We start from the raw sequence: 23,218 nt of genomic DNA, 5'->3' as shown, positions 1-23,218 counted from the left end.
TACATTCCTGGAACTATTTGGAGGTCTATAGAAAACTCCCAGCAGGGTGACCTCACCTTTCCTGTTTCGAACCTCAGCCCATGTGACCTCAGTAGACAAGTCCTCAAACATTTTCTGTCACCGTAATACTGTCCTTGACTAACAATGCCACACCTCCCCCTCTTTTACCATCTTCTCTGTTCTTACTGAAACATCTAAATCCCAGCTATTGCACAAAATACGGAGGAATGGGATTTAGCGTTTTGGATCACACACCACAACTGTGCGATGGCCGCTCCTACAGATACTGTTATGGACAGATACATCTGTCAGTAGTTTGATGAGAATGTTCCCCTCTTGTTGATTCATTAATCACTTCCCACAGTCTGGCTGCTGTGTATTTGATGCCTTGCCCGACTAGTAGTAGGCCCGCGGAGACTCTGTGAAGAACACTGAAGTACTAAACCCAGATTACATTCTATGCCCTTGTCACCCTTAGTTCTTCCTCAGATTTATTCTCAACATCAAGGAGAACTGATTTATCACCGAGGGATGGTGCAGTGGGGAATATTTATCTGCCACCAGACAATTTCCTTTACCATCTTTGAGGGTGCTTTTGTGGTTTGGATCAGAAATTGGCGAGCTGAAAGATGACAGATGGAGGTGGTTGATGGGAAACGTTCATCCTGGAGTTCAGTTACTAGTGATGTACCAGAAGGATCTGTTCTAGGGACTCTGTTGTTTGTCATTTTTATAATTGACCTAGAATGAGGGCGTAGAAAGATTGGTTAGTAAATTTGTGGATGACACTATAGTTGGTGGAGTTGTGGATAGTGCCGAAGGATGTTGCAGGTTACAGAGGGACATAGATAAACTGCAGAGCTGGGCTGAGAGGCGGCAAATGGTATTTAATGCAGAAAAGGTGAGAGGTGATTCACTTTGCAAGGAGCAAGAGGAATAAAGAGTACTGGGCCAATGGTAACAAGTGGATGAGCAGAGAGATCTCAGGTGTCCATATACATAGATCCCTGAAAGTTGCCACACAGGTTCATAGGGTTAAGGCGGCATACGGTGCGTTAGCATTTATTGGTAGAGAAATGGAGTTTTGGAGCCATGAGGTCATGTTGCAGCTGTACAAAATTCTGGTACAACCGCACTTAGAGTACTGAGTACAGTTCTGGTCACCACATTATAGAAAGGATGTGGAAGTTTTGTAAAGGGTTCAGAGGAGATTTACTAGGATGTTGCCTGGTATGGAGGGAAGGCCTTATGAGGAAAGACTGAGGGACTAGAGACTGCTTTTGTTAGAGAGAAGGTTGAGAGGAGACATAAGATAATCGGAGGGTTTGACTGGGTGGACAGTGAGAGCCTTTTTCCTCGGATGGTGATGGCTAGCACGAGGGGACATAACTTTAAATTGAGGGGTGATAGATATAGGACAGATGTCAGGGGTAAATTCTCTACTCAAAGTAGTATGACCGTGGAATGCACTGCCTGCAACAGTAGTAGACTCGCCAGCTTAAGGGCAGTTAAATGGTCAATGTGAGAAAGTCTATAGCCTTAAAACTTGTCTTTAAATATTTAGACTAAAATGTAATGCTGAATTATAGAACACATTTACTGCACTAGAAAACAGACAGGCAGGAAGACTCAGAAAACGGAGGGAACTCAAGGAATGCAGAAGATAGGGACATTTGGGCTCACCAAGTGATAACAGGATGCTGTAAGACAATTAAGAACATTTGCTTTAGCATCGATGAATCTGTGTGAACAGGACACCAAGTGATAATATTCACAGCCGTTCCCTTGTGAAATTAGTGACAGTGTTTGATTCTGACTTAAATGAAACTCAGTATTATCAAAAGCTTTGTAACTAAATGGTCATTTGCTGTCGATTATAATGGATTCTTATTACCCCTTGCAAGCGGGGCAGACAGAGAGAGAAAGAAAATCTTTGCTGCTACAAGACCCTGACTTGAGTGTTCAAAAGGACATGAGAGAGAGAGGGAGGGGGAGACCATTTTAGTGCTGAGGCTGTCAGAGCCAGTTGAAAATTAACTCTTAGTGCTCATCTGCTATGGATTGAATTTAATTGCATTTTAGGACTTTATGACATTGAACAGCCATTACCAGTATTAAATACAAACTCTGTAAAAGCTAATATTAGTGAAGCTTTAACTTACTTGTTGTGGTTGCAGACCACTCTATAGACCTTACAGATTGGCCCACTGTCAATTCTAACTAATCAGATCTTATGTCTTATTTGAATTTGAATCACAGCCCTGAAAAAGATAGCATTACATTTTAATTCGAAGACTAATGAAATAGTTTAAATGCAACTTAATGGTAACATCTCAGCCACGGGTACAGAATGATACAGTGTTTAAAAAGCAGGAGTCTGCTCCTAGCTTTAAAGAAAGTTATTTGAAGCCTAACATTGAAGAGATTCTGCACAATGTGTCAGGAAGCCATTTTATGGTCAAAAGTTTGCCCTCCTTGCTAAGAAGCCATTTTGTAAAATAATTGTATCAGACATGTGAGCCGAACAAGTTTACCTTATGAACTCTCCAATTAGCTCAGACTGGTACCTCTATGATAGGGGTTTATCTCGCTAACAGGCACCTAACTCAGCTGGGAATGTTTTTCCCATCTGATGAATGGCTTAGGGCGTGTAGGAGTGATTAGTCAAGCATACGTAGACCTGTCAATTAACTTTTCTTCCTTACAAATTATTGTCTTTCACCGGTTATCTGTCTAATTAAGAAAATGCAATTTTAAAAAGACTTTTGCATAAAGGAAGCCACTTTGTATTAGTACATCGGAGTACCCTGCGGAGGCACTTGAACAGCTGGTACCGACTCTCCAAGGTTTTAGAACCTAGCTAGTTTAGCTTACAGATATCAGTGTTGTGTTGCAACAGTGATGCCATTAGTGAATAAAGAGGACGACTAAAATTAAACTAAATTGTCTGTAAGAGGTTTTTATTCCAGACTTCCAAAGAGTACGATCCCTGGAACGAACCAAGAGAGAGGCTTTACAGGTCTGAGTCCACAAGGAGTTCCCTGAGCCATCTCAAATCCCCACTTTAACAAGTGGATAAACATATCCACTGAACATATCCAAGAAAATGGAATAGTGTAGGATAGATAGGCTTCAGATTGGTTCCACAGGTTGGCGCAATATTAAGGGCCGAAGGGCCTGTACTGCACTGTGATGTTCTAAGATTGTTGCTTTAAAAGCAGTGGGAAAAGGTGTTAGAAAGCATAAGGGTTTGTATATAAAGGGAGAAATAAGTGGTTGATTGGATGCGGAGTTGTGACCAGATGTGATTGCCAAAGGCGATAAGCCTGGTAACAACCATCTTATTGGCTCCATGAACAGCTTGTGGATGTGAATAATGCTGGCACAAGCCTCAGACTGCTGGAGTGCAGGTGGTATTCTCTCTCTCTCTCCCCCCAGTTAAATACCTAAAGCAAGTCAGTTTATTTTCTTCCACCACGTGCTGTTAGCTGTTGCTTTTAACGAGAGTCAGAGACTTTATAATTTGTGAACCTGTCCCCTTGTGCAAACATGACAAGAAAAATCAGAACAACTTGGTTAACAAAAGAACATCCCGTCGAATCCTGAGGACTGGCGTTGTATGTGATTGTCTGCATATGCGCAAGGGGGAGAGAACAGGGGTTTTAGAAGAGGGTTAAAGCAGTAACAAGTAATTATCTGTCAACAGTTCATAATTTACTAATATTTTCATTTGCAATAAATTGAAGTTCTGTTAAGTACAGAAACTTGGTGCATGTTTTCTGTTAACAGGAGTCTAACAAACACGTAAATTTGTGAACTTTGTATAATTTGATAATATTTTTAACTTCTGAGATGATTCCTGCAATAGCAGGACTTGAATTCCAAGGCGCTAATAGTGAGGTGCGATACCACAAAGACACTGAAGGCATTGGCTCTAATTTTCTATAACTCTATAGATGCCAAAAATATGTGCCGCTATTAGAAGATTGTGAATGTAACACTTATGGAAGAGAGGCAAGAAGAAAACAAGAAATCTATGCCAGTTATATATCATTGGTGGGGAAAAAGCTAGAATTTATTATTAGGATGCAATAACAAGGCATTTGGAAAATCAGTGTGACTGGATAGAGCCAACATTGATTTGACAAAGCTACAGAATTCGAAAATGTAACTAGGGTGGACCAAGTGGGAATCTGATGCATGTAATTACTTGAAGTTTCAAAAAGCATTTCATAATTAAATTTCAGGTTGAGTCAGATTCAGACAATAGCCTTTAAGTTCTTGTTTTTTGTCTATTTTCAAATCAACCTGCTCAGAGATGTTATTACACATCTTTGAAACACCTTTATCTTAAAATAGCCTAATTAGATAGCACAGCGGTAAGGTATGGTCAGTTATTATTCAAGCACCTGAAATTTGTTGTTTAAATGAGATGCTGATAACTGTGACTCCAATAGATCCACATAAGAAAGGGATTTTCTGTACTATATGGTCAGTTTGACTGGAGACTTTATACACAAAGGCCAAGTGATTATTTTTGAGAATTTGGCTAAAAGTGTGAATTTGGTGCTGCAAGAGAAAGAGGAGCTAAATGTAAGGCTTTCTGCAATATGTCTCTGGAAGAAGTAGTGAGGATAAGAGTATAAAATGTGGACCCAGAGACCTCCAGTAACATCAGTGGCAGAAACATTATAAAAGTCATAATGTGACACAAGTGCAGGGCAAAAGAATTAACTGGCAAATATTTCTATTCTTTAAAAGTGAGGCTTTCAGTTTATGTTTAGCTCTCTGTTTTTTAGCTTCAGCATAAAATTTATACTATTTTTAAAGAATAGTTACAATAAATTATGAAGAATAAGCATTCGTAAAGTAAAGTATCAAAATAAATGTCTTCTCCATAATATCCAGACTGACAGCAAGACCTCCTTTAAATATGTAAGGAAGAAAGGCCAAAGTGAGCATCAGCCTCTTAGAGAATGAGGCTGGGAAAACAATAATGGAGAACCAGGAAATGGCACAGGAGTTGAATAAATACTCTGCAGCCTTTATGGTATAAGACACTAATAGAAATCCAAAAATACAAAATAATCAATGGGCAAAAGGTAGTTGGGGAGAAAATAAGGATAGTAACTATCACTGGGGAAAAAGTACAAGAGCACGAATGGGACTAAAGTTTGATAAATCCTCTGGATTCGATGGTTTGTAGCCTAGGATATTAATGGAAGTAGATATTCAGATAGTGGATGCGCTGCTAAGTATTCGTGCAAGAAATCTGAGATTTTGATAATGTCACAGAGGATTGCAAAACCGCCAACGTAACACAATGTTCAAAAATGGAAGGAGACAAAAAAACGTAGTCAGTTAGCTTAACGTTGGGACAACAACATTAATGTCCATGATAAAGGATATAATATCAGACCATTCAGAAATACTTTTGATCAGAGTCAGCATGGCTTCAATGAGAAGAAATCATGCCTTCCAAATTTACTGGATATCTGGGGTAACAAGCAGAATAGATAATGGGGAGTCAGTACATTTAATATATTTGGATTTCTAAAAGGGATTTGATAAGGTACCACACATTAGGCCCATGGTATTAGGGTAGTATACAAGAATGGAACAATTAAGTAATAGAAAGTAGAGAGGATAAGGAAGCATTTTTAGGATAATCTGTAACTATTGGAAAACCACAGGACTCAGAATTGAATGACAGAAGTGAAAGTACTTCAGCCAAGTTTCTAATAATGCAAATAAATGGGAAAGCAAGTGGTGAAGATGACAAAATCTGCACATGGTATAAACTGTCTAAGTGAGTAGGCAAACACTTAGCAGATGGTATGTAATGTGGGAAAACAAGAGATGATGCAATTTGACAGGGAGAGTACAGAGTGATTATTATTTAAATGGAAAGAAACTGCAGAATGCTGCAGAAGAGAGGGATTTTGAGAGTCCACATGTATGATTATGTTTTGTGATTATTTCACATTCAGCAGGTAATGAGGAAGGCAAATGGACTGTTAGCCTTTATTTTAAAAGGGAATAGAGTATAAAATAGAGCAGACTTGCTAAATCTAAATAAAGCATTAGTGTGAAAAGAACTAGAACACTATGAACAGATGTGCTCCTCTTAGCTAAAGGAAAGAGGGGCTGGTATTGCAGGCAGTCCAGAAAAGGTTCAGTGGGTTACGGCTGTACAGGACATTGGTTAGGCCACTGATGGAATATTGCAAGCAATTCTGGTCTCCTTCCTATCGGAAAGATGTTGTGAAACTTGAAAGGATTCAGAAAAGATTTACAAGGATGTTGCCAGGGTTGGAGGATCTGAGCTACAGGGAGAGGCTGAATAGGTTGGCCTGTTTTCCCTGGAGCATCAAAGGCTGAGGGGTGACCTTATAGAGGTTTACAAAATTATATGGGGCATAGATAGGATAAATAGACAAAGTCTTTTCCCTGGGGTCGGGGAGTCCAGAACTAGAGGGCAAAGGCTTAGGGTGCGAGGGGAAAGATATAAAAGAGACCTAAGGGGCAACGTTTTCACACAGAGTGGTATGTGTATGGAATGAGCTGCCAGAGGATGTGGTGGAGGCTGGTACAATTGCAACATTTAAGAGGCATTTGGATGGGTATATGAATAGGAAGGGTTTGGAGGGATATGGGCCGGGTGCTGGCAGGTGGAACTAGATTGGGTTGGGATATCTGGTCGGCATGGACGGGTTGGACTAAAGGGTCTGTTTCCATGCTGTACATCTCTATGACTGAACCCAGGTCGAGAGGAATTTTCCTGTGAGCTAAGGTTGAATAGGTTGGGCTCTTACTCATTGGAACTTAGGACCCAGGTGACCATATTGAAACACAAGATTCTTGGGGGGCTTGACAGGGTAGATGCTGAAAGGTTGTTCCCCTTACATAAGGTGTCTAGGACCAAAGGGCATAATTTCAGAGTAAGGGATCAGCCACTTAGGACAGAAGAGGAATTTCTTCTCTCAGCAGGGAATGGACATGTGGAATTCTTTACTGTCATGGATTGTGGAGGCTGGGTTAAAAAATAAATCAAGACTGAGTTAGATGATTTTTAATCAGGAAGGGTAGCAAAGTGGTTAGCTGAATATTATTCAATTAGCCATGCTTGATGGGTCAAATAGCCTACTTCTGCTCCAAATGAGTTTTGTAGGCACTACACAGGACATTGTAAGATAAACGTAGGAATTCATGGGTTTGCGGATAATAATACAATGGATTGAGGATTAGTAAACCTTCGAAACAACAAAAAAAAAATCAATGATAAACTAACACTGATACAGATCAGTTTTAGGCTGAAGTATTTACAATTTATAGCAGTAGTTTAGATTAGGAAATTAAGTAAAAGAGTTCCTAATAATGCACTACTTTAGCATCTCTCCTCCTACTTTATCTAAACTAGGCTTATCTAACAGCCCAGACTAGGGTCCAGAACTAGGCCCACAAAGGATGTGTGCAGCATGTCAAGTCTTATTGTAGACATATAGAAGACCTGTACCAGGGAATCTTTCTATGGCCCTGTAAACAAGAGCTGGACAGACAGACACACACACTTTTCCAAGTTCTTCTCTCCCTCTCCAAAAAACTATCCATGCAGCAGAGAGAACAAGATGAAAAGAAACCCACTTCCACCATACACTTGCGTAGAAATTTTCCAAAGCTCAGCATGCGTCAGAGGGAAGTGCAAAGTCAGTATTAATTAAACCCAAAGCTCAGCCCCAGTTCTTAGCTACTTCCCTGGTGTTCAAGACCTAGGGCTTAGTTTCTGTCTCTAGCTCGGCTTAAGTGAAAAGACAAAGCAGGTTTTATTAGTGAGAAATGCATTTTCTAAAATGGACCTTTTTTTTTAGAAAATGATCAATTTATTATTTTTATACTTTATGAATCTCTCAATCTTGTGCCAAATCTAACCTGCTCAATGACATCTTGATTAAGACAAAATTGAAACGTGGCCCCTTGCACAACAAGTATGAATCTATTCCTCCGTTTATGCTGGATTTTGCCTTGAATCAGCTACCTTGACGCAGAGTAAACAAGAATCAGAATGAGCTGCAAGCAATTCCCAACGTCTTCCAGAACACCAGCCAGGATTTTCTGCCAGAACATGCGAGAGAAATATTTTTCTCTTCCAAGTTAAATAACCAGTAAATCTAAAATATAGCAGAACATGTAGAGACAGGAATTCAACTTGGAGGGCTGTCAGGCAGAGGAAAGAGAAAGATAGAGAAGGAGAGTGACAACAACAGAACCCAATATCTCTCTCAAAATTAAAAAACATACACTGCTATTCTAACGGGAGAATCTTGCAGAACTTTCCACATACTGTACATTATTCACAATGGTTGTAGAATATCCTATTTGAATCGCATAACTTGACAATTTTACAAGACAGCTGGCATTTCAGGATTCCTTTATACTGTATTGATATCAGCCAGAGCAAGACAGGCTACCCACTGCATTCGATGGTGATTCACAAAACAATGTACACATCACAGCTAACTGAAAACATTGGAACATTTTAAATGTCACTCATAGTATTCTTGCTAATTTATTTCTACCTTTTTCTTCTTTCAGCCACAAAACCTAAGTAATGAAACTTGAAAACCTCTGCACCTTGCAGGTCTCCATGCATTTTCATAAGATAGTGTGCTTCAGTTCAAAATAACCAAGAGTATTGAGACTCCTTTCCCACTGATGTCACAAGATATTTAAGAAACTTTGCTGCCTTTTCAAGTGATGTTTGGATGAGTTTTCTTTGAAAACACCCAAGCCACCATGATGATGACAAAGTGTGAATGCTCATTGAATGAAGTGAATCAGTTGCATAGTCAAGCTTGTGTTGTTTGTAGACAGAGGAGATTCCAAAAGCAAACATACAACTGCTTCAACTCCATTCAAGTCTGCCGTTAAATTGCCCAAGCTTTACACAAAAAACCTAAATCAAATACACTTTCTACACAGATGTTTATCGTGAAGTATTAAAGCAGAAATGTTACAGAAATAAAAGAAATGCCAAAAAAATTTCATTCTTGCTGGTTAGAGCAGGCTGATCATTGCTAACCTAAATCAGCATTAAGACCAAGCCTTGCTATGAACCAGCTGATCACAATCCATACATTTAATGCAAGAACATTTAAAACAAAGTATTAGCATTATACATTTTGTCCTCCATTCACCAAGTCTCAGTGCGACACCTGTGACTGCACATGATCAGTTCGTACTTTGACGTCTGGGTTGCAGTTTGAGCAAGTCATATACAGTCCATCAAATGGGTATCTGAGCAGATGCAATACTCAAATGCGATTATCATCATTTGAAAATATCCTATCTCCCAGAAGCAAATTCTGAAAAGACTTAGCTCAGGATGAGGTTCTGGATGTAGGCTTGCTCACTGAGCTGGAAGGTTCATTTTCAGACATTTTGTCACCATACTAGGTAACATCTTCAGAGAGCCTCCGGATGAAGCTCAAAAGTTTGTGGACTCAAAGTAGTGTCATAGTCATACAGAAACAAACCCTTCAGTCCAACCTATGCCAATCATAATTCCAAACTGAACTAGCCCCACGTGCCTTCATTTGGCCACATGCCTCCAAACATTTCTTATTCATGTACTTATCCAAATGTCTTTGGACAGCTTTAACTGTGCCCGCATCCACCATTTCCTCTGGAAATTCATTCCACACTCAAATCACTAAAAAATAACTGCCCCATGTTGTTTTCAAATCTCTCCTCTCATCTTAAAAATATGCCCCTAGTCTTAAAATCCCCAATTCTCAGGAAAAGACATCTGTCGTTCACCTTATCTCTACCTTTCATGATTTTATAAAGCGATACAAGGTCACCCCTCAACCTCTTATGCTCCACTGAAAATAGTCTCAACCTGTCCAGCCTCTCCTTCAACTAAAAAGCTCCAGTCCTGGCAACATCCTGATAAATCTCTTCTGAACCCTCCCCAGCTTAACAGTATCCTTCCTATAACAGAATGAGCAAATCTAGTACTCCAGAAGAAGCCTAACCAATGACTTGTATAACTTTAACATAACATCCCAACACCTATACTCGAAAGGACTGAGCAATGAAGACAAGTATGCTTAACGCCTTCTTAACCGCCCAAATCTGAGAGGCAAACTTCAAAGAATTATGTACCTGAACTCTTAGGTCTCTGTTCTACAACACCATAAGTAAGCTTTAAAAGCAGAGGATGATAGAAATGGATATTTTTGTATACAAGTCCTTAAAAATCAATATTCCTTGATCCGACTGACATTCAGCTCAAAATCATTTCTCATATCAATCCATATCAACTCGTGTTTTGTAAATGGAACATTTGATGGAATGTGGTAGCCAACTCAATGTCCTATCTAATTCTTGAAATCACCTATTGAACTCTTTGCTAACTTCCACAGGTGTACAAAGTTTTCAAGATGGAACCACTTATCACTGTTTTTGACTTTCTTCCTAGTATTTTCTCCAGACTCATGAAGGATTCCGGCTTTTTTTTTTAGCAGGGAGGACCACAGACCCAGTTTCATCTTTAATGCATTCACAGCAGCACAGGCATTAAGGTCACCGCCCTTTCGTTGCAGTTCACAGTTCAACTTGTTTGTTTTTGAGGTTAACTCTGTAAGGAACTCAGTCGAGCAACCACGCATCATCTCACAACACATTTCATTCCTTGATTTAAGGGAAAGTAACAATTTTAGGCACCGGTTCTAAAAAAACGTTTAGCAGGAGATCTAGCTAGTAAGATTGCAGATGACACCAAAATTGGAAGTGTAGTGGACCTGTGAAGGTTACCTCAGAGCACAACAGGATCTTGATCTGAAGCGCCAATGGGCTGAGGAATGGCAGATGGAGTTTAATTTAGATAAATGAGAGGTGATGCATTTTGGTAAGACAAATCAGAGCAGGACTTAATCACTTAACGGTAAGGTCCGAGGGAGTGTTGCTGAACAAAGAAACCTTGGAGTTACAGGTTCACAGTCCTTGAAAGTAGAGTTGCAAGAAGATAGGATAGTGAAGGTGGTGTTTTGTAAGCTTTCCTTTATTGGTCAGAGTATTGAGAACAGGAGTTGAGGGGTCATGTTGCGGCTGTACAAAACACTTGCTAGGCCACTGTTGGAATACTGTGTGCAATTCTGATCTCCTTTCTATCGGAAAGATGTTGTGAAACTTGAAAGGGTTCAGAAAAGATTTACAAGGATGTTGCCAGGGTTGGAGGATTTGAGCTACAGGGAGAGGCTGAATAGGTTGGGCTGTTTTCCCTGGAGCAAAGGCTGAGGGGTGACCTTACAGAGGTTTATAAAATCATGAGGGGCATGGATAGGATAAATAGACAAGGTCTTTTGCCTGTAGAATCCAGAACGAGAGGGCATAGATTTAGGATAAGGGGGGAAAAAATATAAAAGAGACCTAAGGGGCAACTTTTTCACGCAGAGAGTGGTGCATGTATGGAATGAGCTGCCAGAGGAAGTGGAGGAGGCTGGCACAATGACAACATTTAAAAGGCATCTGGATGGGTATATGAATAGAAAGGGTTTACAGGGATATGGGAAGTGCAAGCAAATGGGACTAGATTAATTTAGGATATCTGGTCGGCATGGACAAAATGGACTGAAGGGTCTGTTTCCGTGCTATACATCTCTATGACTATGACCTTCCTTCAACTTAACCACCTCAGATCAGCATGGAGGATTGGTTCACTATAGGCAGCAGTGTTTGTCGAGTAAGGATTTAAACAAAGTGCTGAAGCGTTCTAGCTTACATCAAGTTCACAATCTGAAATTTAATTGCTTGAGCAAAGTCCACAGCTTTACTTGTTAATGCCCTGTGGTGGATTATATACTGGTAATTGCCAAAAGGAGGAATATTAGGACCATTTCTGTATAGTGCAACAAAGTCCATATTTGTGCCAAACATGGCGAGTGGTGCAGCAGTTATAATGGCAAATAGTTTCTTGATTAGAATATTTTTCAAACATGTATCTTTTGCATTTGTAGTCAATGTCAGTTTCTCTGATTCTCTCCAAGGAGCAAAAGGGTGAGAACATCCTTAGTGGTTATGCCCTTAAAACAACGCACACAAACAAACAGCTGAGCTCTGCTGGTTCACATTGATGGATTTATCAAGCTGGAGTAGCATTCACAGTCCTTCAAATCTAGCTGTTACTGAAAGGTGTCTTCAGACAAATATTCGTCTCGCCTGACCATCTCTTAAGCATCAATGGCATACTTTGGATTCCCATTATTTCATCTTTGGTCTTAAAAAGTCTTTGAAGAGTCAGTGGCCTTAGTCATTGTTTCTTTAATTGATTCACCACCACTGGAAGAACGTGCTTTGTCAGAGGACAGCTTTCAAAAGGGTCTTGAGCTCACTGACTTTCTTTGGCCAAAGCATGTCATTCAAGGGAAAACGATCCTTTAACTTACTGCACATCATCGTGGTGCCATTCCAAGTTCCTCTTTTAACTTAACAATAATTTGGCTCTGGTCACTGCAGTGAGGTGTCTGGAACATCCAGAATGCTGCTGGCTGCTTTCAAATGATGAGGAACAGGAGATCACATTTATGGTCGAGACTTTTATCTATGGCTCCTGGTCAGTTTCCATCGCTTGGACATTGGATGTGGGATTGCAGCTACATTCTCTGCATTTTGTCCTCACCTGCATGGACCTATTGAGCAGCAGGCCTACAGAGAACAGTCAAAGGAGATCTGGCTGAGCTGTTTTTGCTCAGAATCCACATGGGCACCACAGGCTGAACAGCCTAGGTTTTTAGTACTGTGATAGATGTTTTTGACATCAGTTTCTAGTATTTCTTTACTTTGTTACCTCAAAGCTTACTTTATCCTGCAAGGTTGTCCACTTGCTCAAAACTGAAACACAATATAACAAGCTGGTAAAGCCTGTTCAGGGCATGCACTTCTCTTTTGCTGCATGGTTTCTGGAAATTGAAGTAATGCACAGCATGATAATTGATGTGTGCATGCCAAGCAAACAGTGAGATGGACCGTCAGAGACTTTGATCAACCAGTCGATCACATACATTTAGAGATGACAGCTGTATGACAATAATATTTTCCCGAGACAGAGACCAAAACCGTAAGTACTCCAAATGTGGTTGATCTAAGTTCCTACATGATTGAAGGCTTAAACAGGCCTGTACTCTGAAATCTTGTTGCAATAAAAGTGAGGATTTCCTAACACTTGCTGCTCCTGCATGTTAGCCTTTAACGATTTATTGACAAGGACACCCAAGTCCCGTTGCACACCTAACTTTCTAAACTCCTATTAAAGCAACATTCGGCACATCTGTTCTTTCTACTGCATTTCCTCACTTATTCACATTATATTATACCTGCCATGTTCTTGACCAATCACTAAACCAATCCAAATATTCTTGAAAATGTTTTACATTCTCATAACTCTTAGCTCTATATCATCTGCAGATATGAATTATTACAGTGGACCAGCAGTGACTTAATTACAGAATTCGAGGGAAACAGTGATCACTGGAAAAATGGTTAATCAGAACCACAAACCTCAGGTATCATGCAGTTCAAACATTTTGTGGTTCTCCTTTTAAAAAACAAAAGATTTCTCAAAGGGAATGAAACAAGCTGAGGCTTTCCATTGTTTCTTCCAGAAACAAACAATCTGGAATTGTGATTTCAGAAAGAATATACATTGGCCTCAAGGACTGCATGTAAAAGGAGACTAAATATTACATACTTACCTCAAAATGGGCATGAAGTCTTAAACATCTTCAGGATGGAAGTTAAATCATAAACTAAAATGTTTCTAATTTCACAAAATTCACATCAACTTCAAAAAGAGCATCTGGTAGCCATGAGATTGCTCAGTTTCTTCTAAGCAATGTAGTGGAACTTCATGTTCAAGCTAAAGTCATCTACCAATCTGTGCATGATGTCTGGATAACAAACACTTACATGTACATGCACATGTATTCCACTCTGCTGTAACTCCCTCCACTCTGCAGCAAGTCCTGAAAAGCATGTTATTGCTAATTCCCTATTGGTGGATGAACTGTAGATCGCAACCTCAAGGTTAAAGTAACTGGAGGTATCTAGAGATGAATATGAATATGAATAGTGATTTAAATTTGAGAGATTCCTCCCAAGATGCTATAACATGCCACTGTGTGTAATTCTAAAGAGGACAGTGATTTTTCCATTAAAAAGAATGCACAAGACAGAGCTCCTCAAAACAGCCCCAAAAATATTTTAAAAATAAGTTTATCATTTAACAGCGAGGTTTTACAATATTAGCATAAAGTAAAACTTTGCAATACACTCAGTTTAAATTGGCCTTTCAATGCAGATAACAGACCTCACTTTCTCCTTTCAATGCAGATAACAGTTTTATAAACAGCTTAAATGTTACTCCTTTGCAGATGCATACAGAGGATCCCTGGCAAGCTGGTCTGTCTAAAGTCTACAATTACTCACTAGGTGTATGTACAATAGGAAAATCATAATATATTATGCCTGAGTCACAAATGAAAAGACACTTTTGAAAAACATGCAACACTACCAAATGTAAAATACAACAGGTACACCAGGAAGCAAAGCAAGCTGGTTGAATCCAAACAATATCCCCAGTCAAGCACACCCAGCAGGTATCATGAAAGCAATCACTCCCACAATCCTCTTTTTCTTTAAGAAGTACATAATCAAGCCACACTTAGTGACAGAAAGGAAGGGAATGGAAAGGGAGACAGAAGGAAAAAGGGAGAGAAAATATAAAGCTTTAGTCACCTGACTGGTTAGGGGAGTGGCTGACCAAATCCCGAATGGGAGGCATGCCTAAGAAAAAGCAAGAGAACCATAAAAGGTGTCAAGGTTCAATACATTCTCAGCTCACTCTTGATCAAAGAGTAAAACTGAATGCTCTCTCTCATCAAAATTAAAACAAAACAAACTTCACCCAGGATTTTATTAGTCACCCTCAGTTCTAATGGTGTGTTTTTTCTAATCCGAAGCAGTCCAGGACAGTGCACTGGGTAGTGGCTGCCAACAGTATTAGATTGCAAAAAGAAAAATCATTTAACAGCACTCAATTGCAAGAATTTCTACTGGGAATAAACTTACCAAAGGCAGCTCAAATCACAAGAATCAGACAGGATTCAAAAACAGGGTTCTGATAAAACTAAACTTCAGTGTTGGAAAGGAAAACCAAAACAAAATGAAGGGGAAGTGGATTGTGACAGACCATTGCACATTGTTTGAGCAAGTGAAATGGATGGTGAGCTATTGAGCCAGGTTTGTCTGCTATTGGAATTAACCTGTTACTTAAAAGGTTGCAAAAGTGAAGTAATTTTGTCTTCATGTGAAAGCAACAGATCCCAAATCATTATGACAAACAAATATCTAGGCCTGCACTCATCCTTCAGCTAACACCTTAAAAAAACAACCACAGATGAACTAGTCATTTGCCTAATTATCGTTTGTGGGACATTGCTGAATGAATATTGGACTTTTTTGACATAAGTAGGATGAATAACCTACACCTGTTATTATATTTCGTATCTGTACATCTGTACTTTCAATTCTCTTGCACCGAGTCATAGTCTAAGTGTAAGGTAATTCACTCTTCAAGTGTACAGTGAGCCAAAGTCTCAAAATGACAGGAGCTAATATAATAGCATAATGGACATAGTAATGAAAAGTTTAATACGATGAACAGTAATAATAAGTTTTAGTCAACACCTTGAATTATGACGACAGCAACACAAATATAATGTATTCTGCTCGTAAATTCAGTAATGAGAAATTTAACAGACCCCTCAAGAGGCAGTCAAAAAAAAGTGGCATCCGGTCCAGCAGCATCTGAGGAGCAGGAGAGTTGGCATTTTAAGTATAAGCTCTTCATCAGGAATATGATGGTGGTGGTGGGAGTTGGGTCGGGGTGTTGCTAAAGGTGCTGAGAGATAATTGGGAGGGGGTGGGGCTGAGGGAGAAGATAGTTGGGAATACGATAGGTAGATCAAGGTGGGGTGATGGCGATAGGTCTCAGTGAAGGGAGGAGCAGAAAGGTGGGAAGGAAGATACACAAGAGGGCGATATCAAGTTTGAGGGTTGGACCTGGGATAAGGTGGGGGAAGGGAGATGAGGAAGCTGGTGAAATTGACATTGATCCCGTGGTTGGAGGGTCCCAAGGTGGAAGATGGTGTACTTCCTCCAGTCATCGGGTGGCTAGGATTTGGCAGTGGAGGGGGCCCAGGATTTGCATGCCCTTGGCGGAGTGGGAGGGGGAGTTGACCTCCAAACACCTAATCTACTGTGTCCGTTGCTCTTGATGTGGTCTCCTCTACACTGGGGAGACAGGATGCCAACTTGCAGAACATTTCAAAGAACATCTCCAGGACATGCACCAAACAACCCCACTGCCCTGTGGCTGAACACCAACTCCCCCTCCCACTCTGCCAAGAACATACAAGTCCTGGGCCACATCCACCACCAAATCCTAGCCACCCGACGACTAGAAGAACACCACCTCATCTTCTGCCTTGGGACCCTCCAACCACACAAAATCAATTCCGATTTCACCAGTTTCTCCTTCTCAGATCCAACCCTCAAACTCAGCACCGCTCTCTTTAACTGTCCTACCTGTCCATCTTCCTTCCCAACCATCCGCTTCACCCTCCACTCCGACCTATCACTATCAACCCCATCTTCATCGACCGATCACATTCCCAGCCTTACCCCCTCCCATTTATCGGTCAGATCCTTTGCCATGTGACCACTCCCCCCATACACACACATTCCTGATGAAGAGCTCATGCTTCAAACGTCAACTCTCCTGCTCCTTGGATGCTGCCTGACCAGCTGTGCTTTGCCAGTGCCACACATTTTGACTCTGATCTCCAACATCTGCAGTCATCACTTTCTATTTCAAGATACTCCATGGTTAATCATCTCTCTCATTAACTCTCAAATGCAATAAAGGGAGCACGTTGGCCTGGAAGACAGTTACCTATTGTTGTGCCAAGTATGGAAGATGCTTTCCCAATCTGATCTACTGTATCTTTTCCAAAGATGAAAAATGTCAAGTATACACAAGTTCTCAATATGCAAGTTAAGCTGTCATCAAGGGTTGGATGAGGAAGGTGCCAATTATATTATGAACTCTCAAAAATTCATTAACTAAAAACCATTGGCTGGCTGGATATGCACGCATAGCTACAAGTGGACAATTGCAATTCTTGTGGAACTGACCTAAAAGAGAAACAGGAAAACTTTAAGCACTGAAATATATGGCTCGTGAAGTACAGTTGTGTAGGTCTTCTCTCAAAATCTACAGTCAAGATGTTACAAAAGGGAGTTGAACATCACTAAAAGGGGAAATTCTACAGGTTTACAAGCAAAGTGCAGATGAGTTAAACTAGCTAAGCTTCACTTGCAGAGATCTGGCACAGATTAGCTGTGCCTCTTTCCAGGATGCAATCAATTTATGATTTCACTTATATAAGACTGTAATTAACTATTCATTAAAACATTAGTAAAACTCAAAAGGAGTTACTGGGAGGTTATTAAAGAACACTCCTGAAATATGAAAAAAAAGGGACGTATGACAGCTATCATTAAAAGCAGTTAAAATCATAGAATCCCTAGAGTGTGGAAACAGATCATTTGGCCTAACAGGTTCTCCAAAGAGTAACCTACCCAGGCCATTCCCCAAATCTATTACTCCACATTTACCCCTGACTAATGCATCTAACCTTGGGGGAGGATACCGGAGCACCCAGAGGAAACACAGGGAGAATGTGCAAACTCCACAAAGTCGCTGAAGGCTGGAATCAAACCTAGGTCCCTGGTGCTGTGAGGCAGCAGTGCTAACCACTCCCACAATCAGTACAAATTCATTAAAAACAGTTTCAAAGGCTGGGAAATTTTGCATTTTTGTAAAGGTATATACATTTGTGTTAACCAGCCTGGATAAGAAGTGTTTCCGAAGTGTTCCCCTACTGTCACTTCAGTCACTTGCCCAGTCTTATTACTCAAGATGAGGTCAAGGTTTGCTCCTTCGCTAGTAGGAACATTTACACATTATTAACCGTGTAAGAAAATTTCCTCTAATCAAAGTCTTCACTATCCAAACCTTTAAGACTATCATAGTCCCAGTCAATGTTTGGAAAATTAAAATTACCTTATTATTCTTATATAAATCTGAGATCTTTCTATACAGCTGTTCAATATCCCTCTGACTACTGGGGATTATATAATACAATTCCATGGTTTTGTGCCAGGGAAATCGGGAGTCTCAAACTTTGATTGTGTTTTTCAAGGAAGTAACCAAGAAGGTTGACAAGGGCAGAGCTGTAGACATTGTTTACTTGGACTTTAGTAAAGCCTTTGGCAATGTTTCACATGGTAGACTAATTAGCAAAGTTAGATCACATGGATTCAGGGTCAGCTTGCCAATTGGTCACAAAATTAGCTTAACAGCAGAAGACAGTGGGATAGTGAAGGATTGTTTTTCCAGACTGGAGGATTGTGACCAGCAATGTTCTACAGAGATCAGTGCTGAGTCCACTTTTGTTTGTCATTTATATAAATGCTTTAGATGAGAATATATAAAGCAAGATTAGTAAGTTTGTGAATGACACTAGTGGACAGTGAAGTAGACTAAGATTACAAAAAGATCTTGATCAATTGGGTCAATGGGCTGAACAGTGGCAAATGGAGTTTAATTTGGATAAATATGAAGTATTGTATTTTGGTCAAACAAACAAGGTCAGGACTTACACAATTAAAAGTAGGGTGTTGGGCAGTGTTGTAGAACAAAGACCAAGGGGCTCAGATGTACAATTCATTGAAATTTGTATCACATAGATAGGATGATTTAGCATGCTTGCCTTCATTCCTCAGATCTTTGATTACAGGAGTTGGGATGTTATGTTGAGGCTGCACAGGGTGTTGGTGAGGCCTCTTCTGGTAATGCATGAAGTTTTGGTTGCCCTGTTATAGGAAGGATATTATTAAGCTAGAGTGGGTTCAGAAGAGATTTACCAGGATGGAGGTCTTGAGTTATAAGGAGAGGCTGGATTGTCTGAGACTTTTTTTCACTGAAGCAGCGGAGATTGAGAAGTGATCTTTGAGGTTTAGAAAATAATGAGGGGTAGAGATAACATGAATGATAGGTGTCTTTTTCCTAGGGTGGGGGATTTCAACATTAGTGGGCATATTTTTCTTTAAGGTGAAAGGAGAAAGATTTTAAAAAGACAGGAGGTGCAATTTTTTTAAAAACAGTACTTCGTGTGCAGGATGAACCTCTAGAGGAAGTGGCGGATGCGGGTACAGTTACTACAGTTAAAATACATTTAGATAAGCACATGTATAAGAAACGCAGGCAGGTGGGACTAGTTTAGTCTGGGATTATGGACAGCATGGACTGGTTAGACCAAAGGGTCTGTTTCTGTGCTATATGCTCTATGAATATTACATTCTCTGGCTCGGGAGTATGAGAATGAAATAATAAAGTAGAATACACAGTAGTAAATGTATTGATACTCGTGTGCTATGCCAGAGAAGGAACCTCACAACCTTCAGGATACATCTGCAGAAGGTCCAATTTTGTGCACTCAACCAGAAGTTAATATGCATTACAAACACTTGTCTCTGCAGGTGAATTGCATTAACAGAAAACATAATTACTTTTGTAGGAGTAACTATAGTGGCAGCCACAGATCCAGCTAACAGTTCTATCTGAAGACAGGAATGCCAATTCAATCCAAAACATTCAAAAAGTTGAACATTGACATTCACAGTTAATTGACCCTTTCCTGAAATACTAAACTGAAGCTCTTATTTAAATGCAATGTTCTAGTCACTGGCATTATTCGCAGTGCAGCGATAGGCTAGCCTGAATGTTAAAACAAAGTACAATCATACAAGCAAATTTAGAATCATAAGATTGGTAGAATCTCTACAGTACAGAACTAGGCCATTAGGCCCATCAAGTCCGCACCAACCCTCCGAAGAGCATCCTACCAAGGCCCTCCTGCTACTCTATCCCTGTAACCCTGCATTTCCCATGGCCAATCCACCTAAACTGCACATCTTTGGACTGTGGGAGGAAAACAGAGCATTGAGGAAGTCCATACAGACACAGGGAGAATGTCTGTGTGGAGTTTGAACAGTCACCCAAAAGTGGAAATTGAACTGGGTCCCTGACGCTGTTAGACAGCAGTGCCAACCAATTAGTTACTGCATTATAGTAATTGATTATCAAAAATTGAAGTGTCAAAGTTACTTCTTGGTGCATGGAATTATGCAAAATTGGTTACCTGTCTGAGTTTTGCTGCTGTATTGCAGCTGCCCGTTGGTTACTGGGTGTAGAGTTACAGCACTGCCTCCAGACAAATTGGTGAGTACTGGTGTTGTGGTCCCAACTGCTGATGGTAGTTGCTGGCCTCTTTTCAGCAGTTGCTTTTGTTCCTGGTGTCTAAAGCGCGGCGGTACTTCACGAGGTGGATAACGAGACAAGGCTTGCTGCTGAGTGTTGGCTGGGACACGCTTGGCATTGCTATTGTTGCTGGTAGTTGTGGAAGTGCCGCTGTTGGGGTTGGCAGGCTGAGGCTGGCTTTGACTGGTCTTGGTTGGTTCTGGCACTTAATGGAGGGAAAAAAATTCAGTTAGCACCTGTTATACGAACAGCTTATTGAACATCCACTATATTAATGAACACTGATAATCAGAAATGGATAGGTGGGGGTCTCAATCTGGCTAATATGACACACAAATCTTTGAAAGATACATGATTTAGGGGAGCCGATGTTGGACTGGGGTGTATAAGGTTAAAAATCTCATCACCTGGTTATAGTCCAACAGGTTTATTTGGAAACATTAGCTTTTGAAGTGTTACTCCTTCATCAGGTGGTTGGAGAGTACAAGATCGTAAGACACAGAATTTATAGCAAAAGTTGACAGTGTGATGCAACTGAAATGACATATTGACAAAGGCCTAGATCGGTTGTTAAGTCTCTCATCTTTTAGAATGACGATGTTGGCTTCAGTTCTTTCATATGTAAATCCTAGAACTATTTTAAAGTGACATTCTTGAACAATAGGTGCCATGTCTGCTCAGGTAATGCACTGAAGATATGAGATTAAAGTTTGCCTGACTGTGCCCCAATGTTCAGACTGATTCTATTTCTAACAAAGGGATTTATAGAATCATACATGGATTCATGCAGTTTTTCAGAGAGTGGGGAAGAGTGTCTGTGAGAGAGTGTGCATGTGCATTGTGTGTAAAGGGGTATAAATCTGAGTGTGCGTGCATGGGTGAGACTGTGTATATGAGAGAGAGCTTGTGTATGAGAGGGTCTGCGTGAGTGTATGGATCTATAGGAGTGTGTGCACGTGCACTTGTATGCATGTGAGAGCGCGTGTAGTGCAGTGGGGTCACCTGTAGTGTGACATGAACCCTCATCCAGGACCTTGGGTTCATGTCACACTACAGGTGATCCTACACAACACACACACCAACAGACCTGTACTCTCACACAGACCCCTCTCTGATACACCAGCTCTCTCATATGCTCATACATACACACCCCCAGGCCACCTCACAGATTTATACCCTTTATACACACGTTTGTGGGTGAATTTGTACTTGCAGAATTACATTTTATTTTGCTCAAAAATTGCATGAAAACAAGATTCAGAAAATCCTTTTTTGGAAATAGAATCGGTCTGAACATTGGGGCACAGACAGGTGGACTTTCATCTCACACCTTCAATGCATTATCTGAGCTGACATAACACCTATTAGAGTCATAGAGATGTACAGCATGGAAACAGACCCTTCGGCCCAACCCATCCATGCCAACCAGATATCCCAACCCAATCTAGTCCCACCTGCCAGCACCCGGCCCATATCTCACCAAACCCTTCATATTCATATACCCATCCAAATGTTGCAATTGTACCAGCCTCCACCACGTCCTCTGGCAACTCATTCCATACACGTACCACCCTCTGCGTGAAACAGTTGCCCCTTAGGTCTCTTTTATATCTTTCCCCTCTCACCCTAAACCTATGCCCTCTAGTTCTGGACTCCCCGACCCCAGGGAAAAGACTTTGCCTATCCTATCTATGCTCCTCAATTTTGTAAACCTCTATAAGGTCATCCTTAAGCCTCAGACGCTCCAGGGAAAACAGCCCCAGCCTCTCCCTGTAACTCAGATCCTCCAACCCTGGCAACATCCTTGTAAATCTTTTCTGAACCCTTTCAAGTTTCACAACATCTTTCCGATAGGTAGATCAGAATTGCACGCAATATTCCAACAGTGGCCTAATCAATGTCCTGTACAGCTGCAACATGACCTCCCAACTCCTGTACTCAATACTCTGACCAATAAAGGAAAGCATACCAAACGCCACCTTCACTATCCTATCTACCTGCGACTCCACTTTCAAGGAGCTATGAACCTGCACTCCAGCAACACTCCCGAGGACCTTACCATTAAGTGTATAAGTCCTGCTAAGATTTGCTTTCCCAAAATGCAGTACCTCGCATTTATCTGAATTAAACTCCATCTGCCACTTCTCAGCCCATTGGCCGATCCTGTTGGTCCAGATCCTGTTGTAATCTGAGGTAACCCTCTTCGCTGCCCACTACACCTCCAACTTTGGTGTCATCTGCAAACTTACTAAATGTACCTCTTATGCTCGCATCCAAATCATTTATGTAAATGACAAAGTAGAGGGCCCAGCATCGATCCTTGTGGCACTCCACTGGTCACAGGCCTCCAGTCTGAAAAACAACCCTCCACCCCCTCTGTTTTCTACCTTTGAGCCAGTTCTGTATCCAAATGGCTAGTTCTCCCTGTAATTCCATGAGTTCTAATCTTGCTAATCAGTCTCCCATGGGGAACCTAGCCGAACGCCTTACTGACGTCCATATAGATCACATCTACTGCTCTGCCCTCATCAATCTTCTTTGTTACTTCTTCAAAAAACTCAATCAAGTTTGTGAGACATGATTTCTCACGCACAAAGCCATGTTGACTATCCCTAATCAGTCCTTGCCTTCCCAAATACATGTACATCCTGTCCCTCAGGATTCCCTCCAACAACTTGCCCACTACCGAGGTTAGGCTCACTGGTCTATAGTTCCCTGGCTTGTTTTTATCGCCCTTCTTAAACAGTGGCACCACGTTTGCCAACCTCCAGTCTT

At 40.7% G+C, this 23,218-nt stretch overlaps 1 protein-coding gene across 10 annotated transcripts in view; it reads right to left on the bottom strand.

Annotated features, from left to right (window-relative positions):
- tnrc6a (trinucleotide repeat containing adaptor 6A) overlaps positions 1 to 23,218 on the bottom strand; it is a 172,456-nt gene that overhangs the window by 81,546 nt on the left and 67,692 nt on the right. For 7 of the 10 annotated variants that reach the window (XM_043711717.2, XM_043711718.2, XM_043711716.2 and 4 more), the window contains 2 exons: positions 20,325 to 20,648; positions 14,794 to 14,841 (listed from right to left, as the gene is read on the bottom strand). In XM_043711717.2, the coding sequence (XP_043567652.2) occupies positions 14,794 to 14,841; positions 20,325 to 20,648 (372 nt within the window). The remainder of the gene's footprint in view (positions 1 to 14,793; positions 14,842 to 20,324; positions 20,649 to 23,218) is intronic. The other 3 variants (XM_043711719.2, XM_043711720.2, XM_043711710.2) reach the window with 1 other exon arrangement.

This window comes from Chiloscyllium plagiosum, unplaced genomic scaffold, assembly GCF_037043375.1.
Source record: "Chiloscyllium plagiosum isolate Xiang-an unplaced genomic scaffold, Cpla_swu_hap1 HiC_scaffold_20, whole genome shotgun sequence".
Taxonomy (NCBI): domain Eukaryota; kingdom Metazoa; phylum Chordata; class Chondrichthyes; order Orectolobiformes; family Hemiscylliidae; genus Chiloscyllium; species Chiloscyllium plagiosum.
The sequence above is the reverse complement of the archived record's forward strand: the minus strand, read 5'-3'. Positions and strand labels throughout refer to the sequence as shown.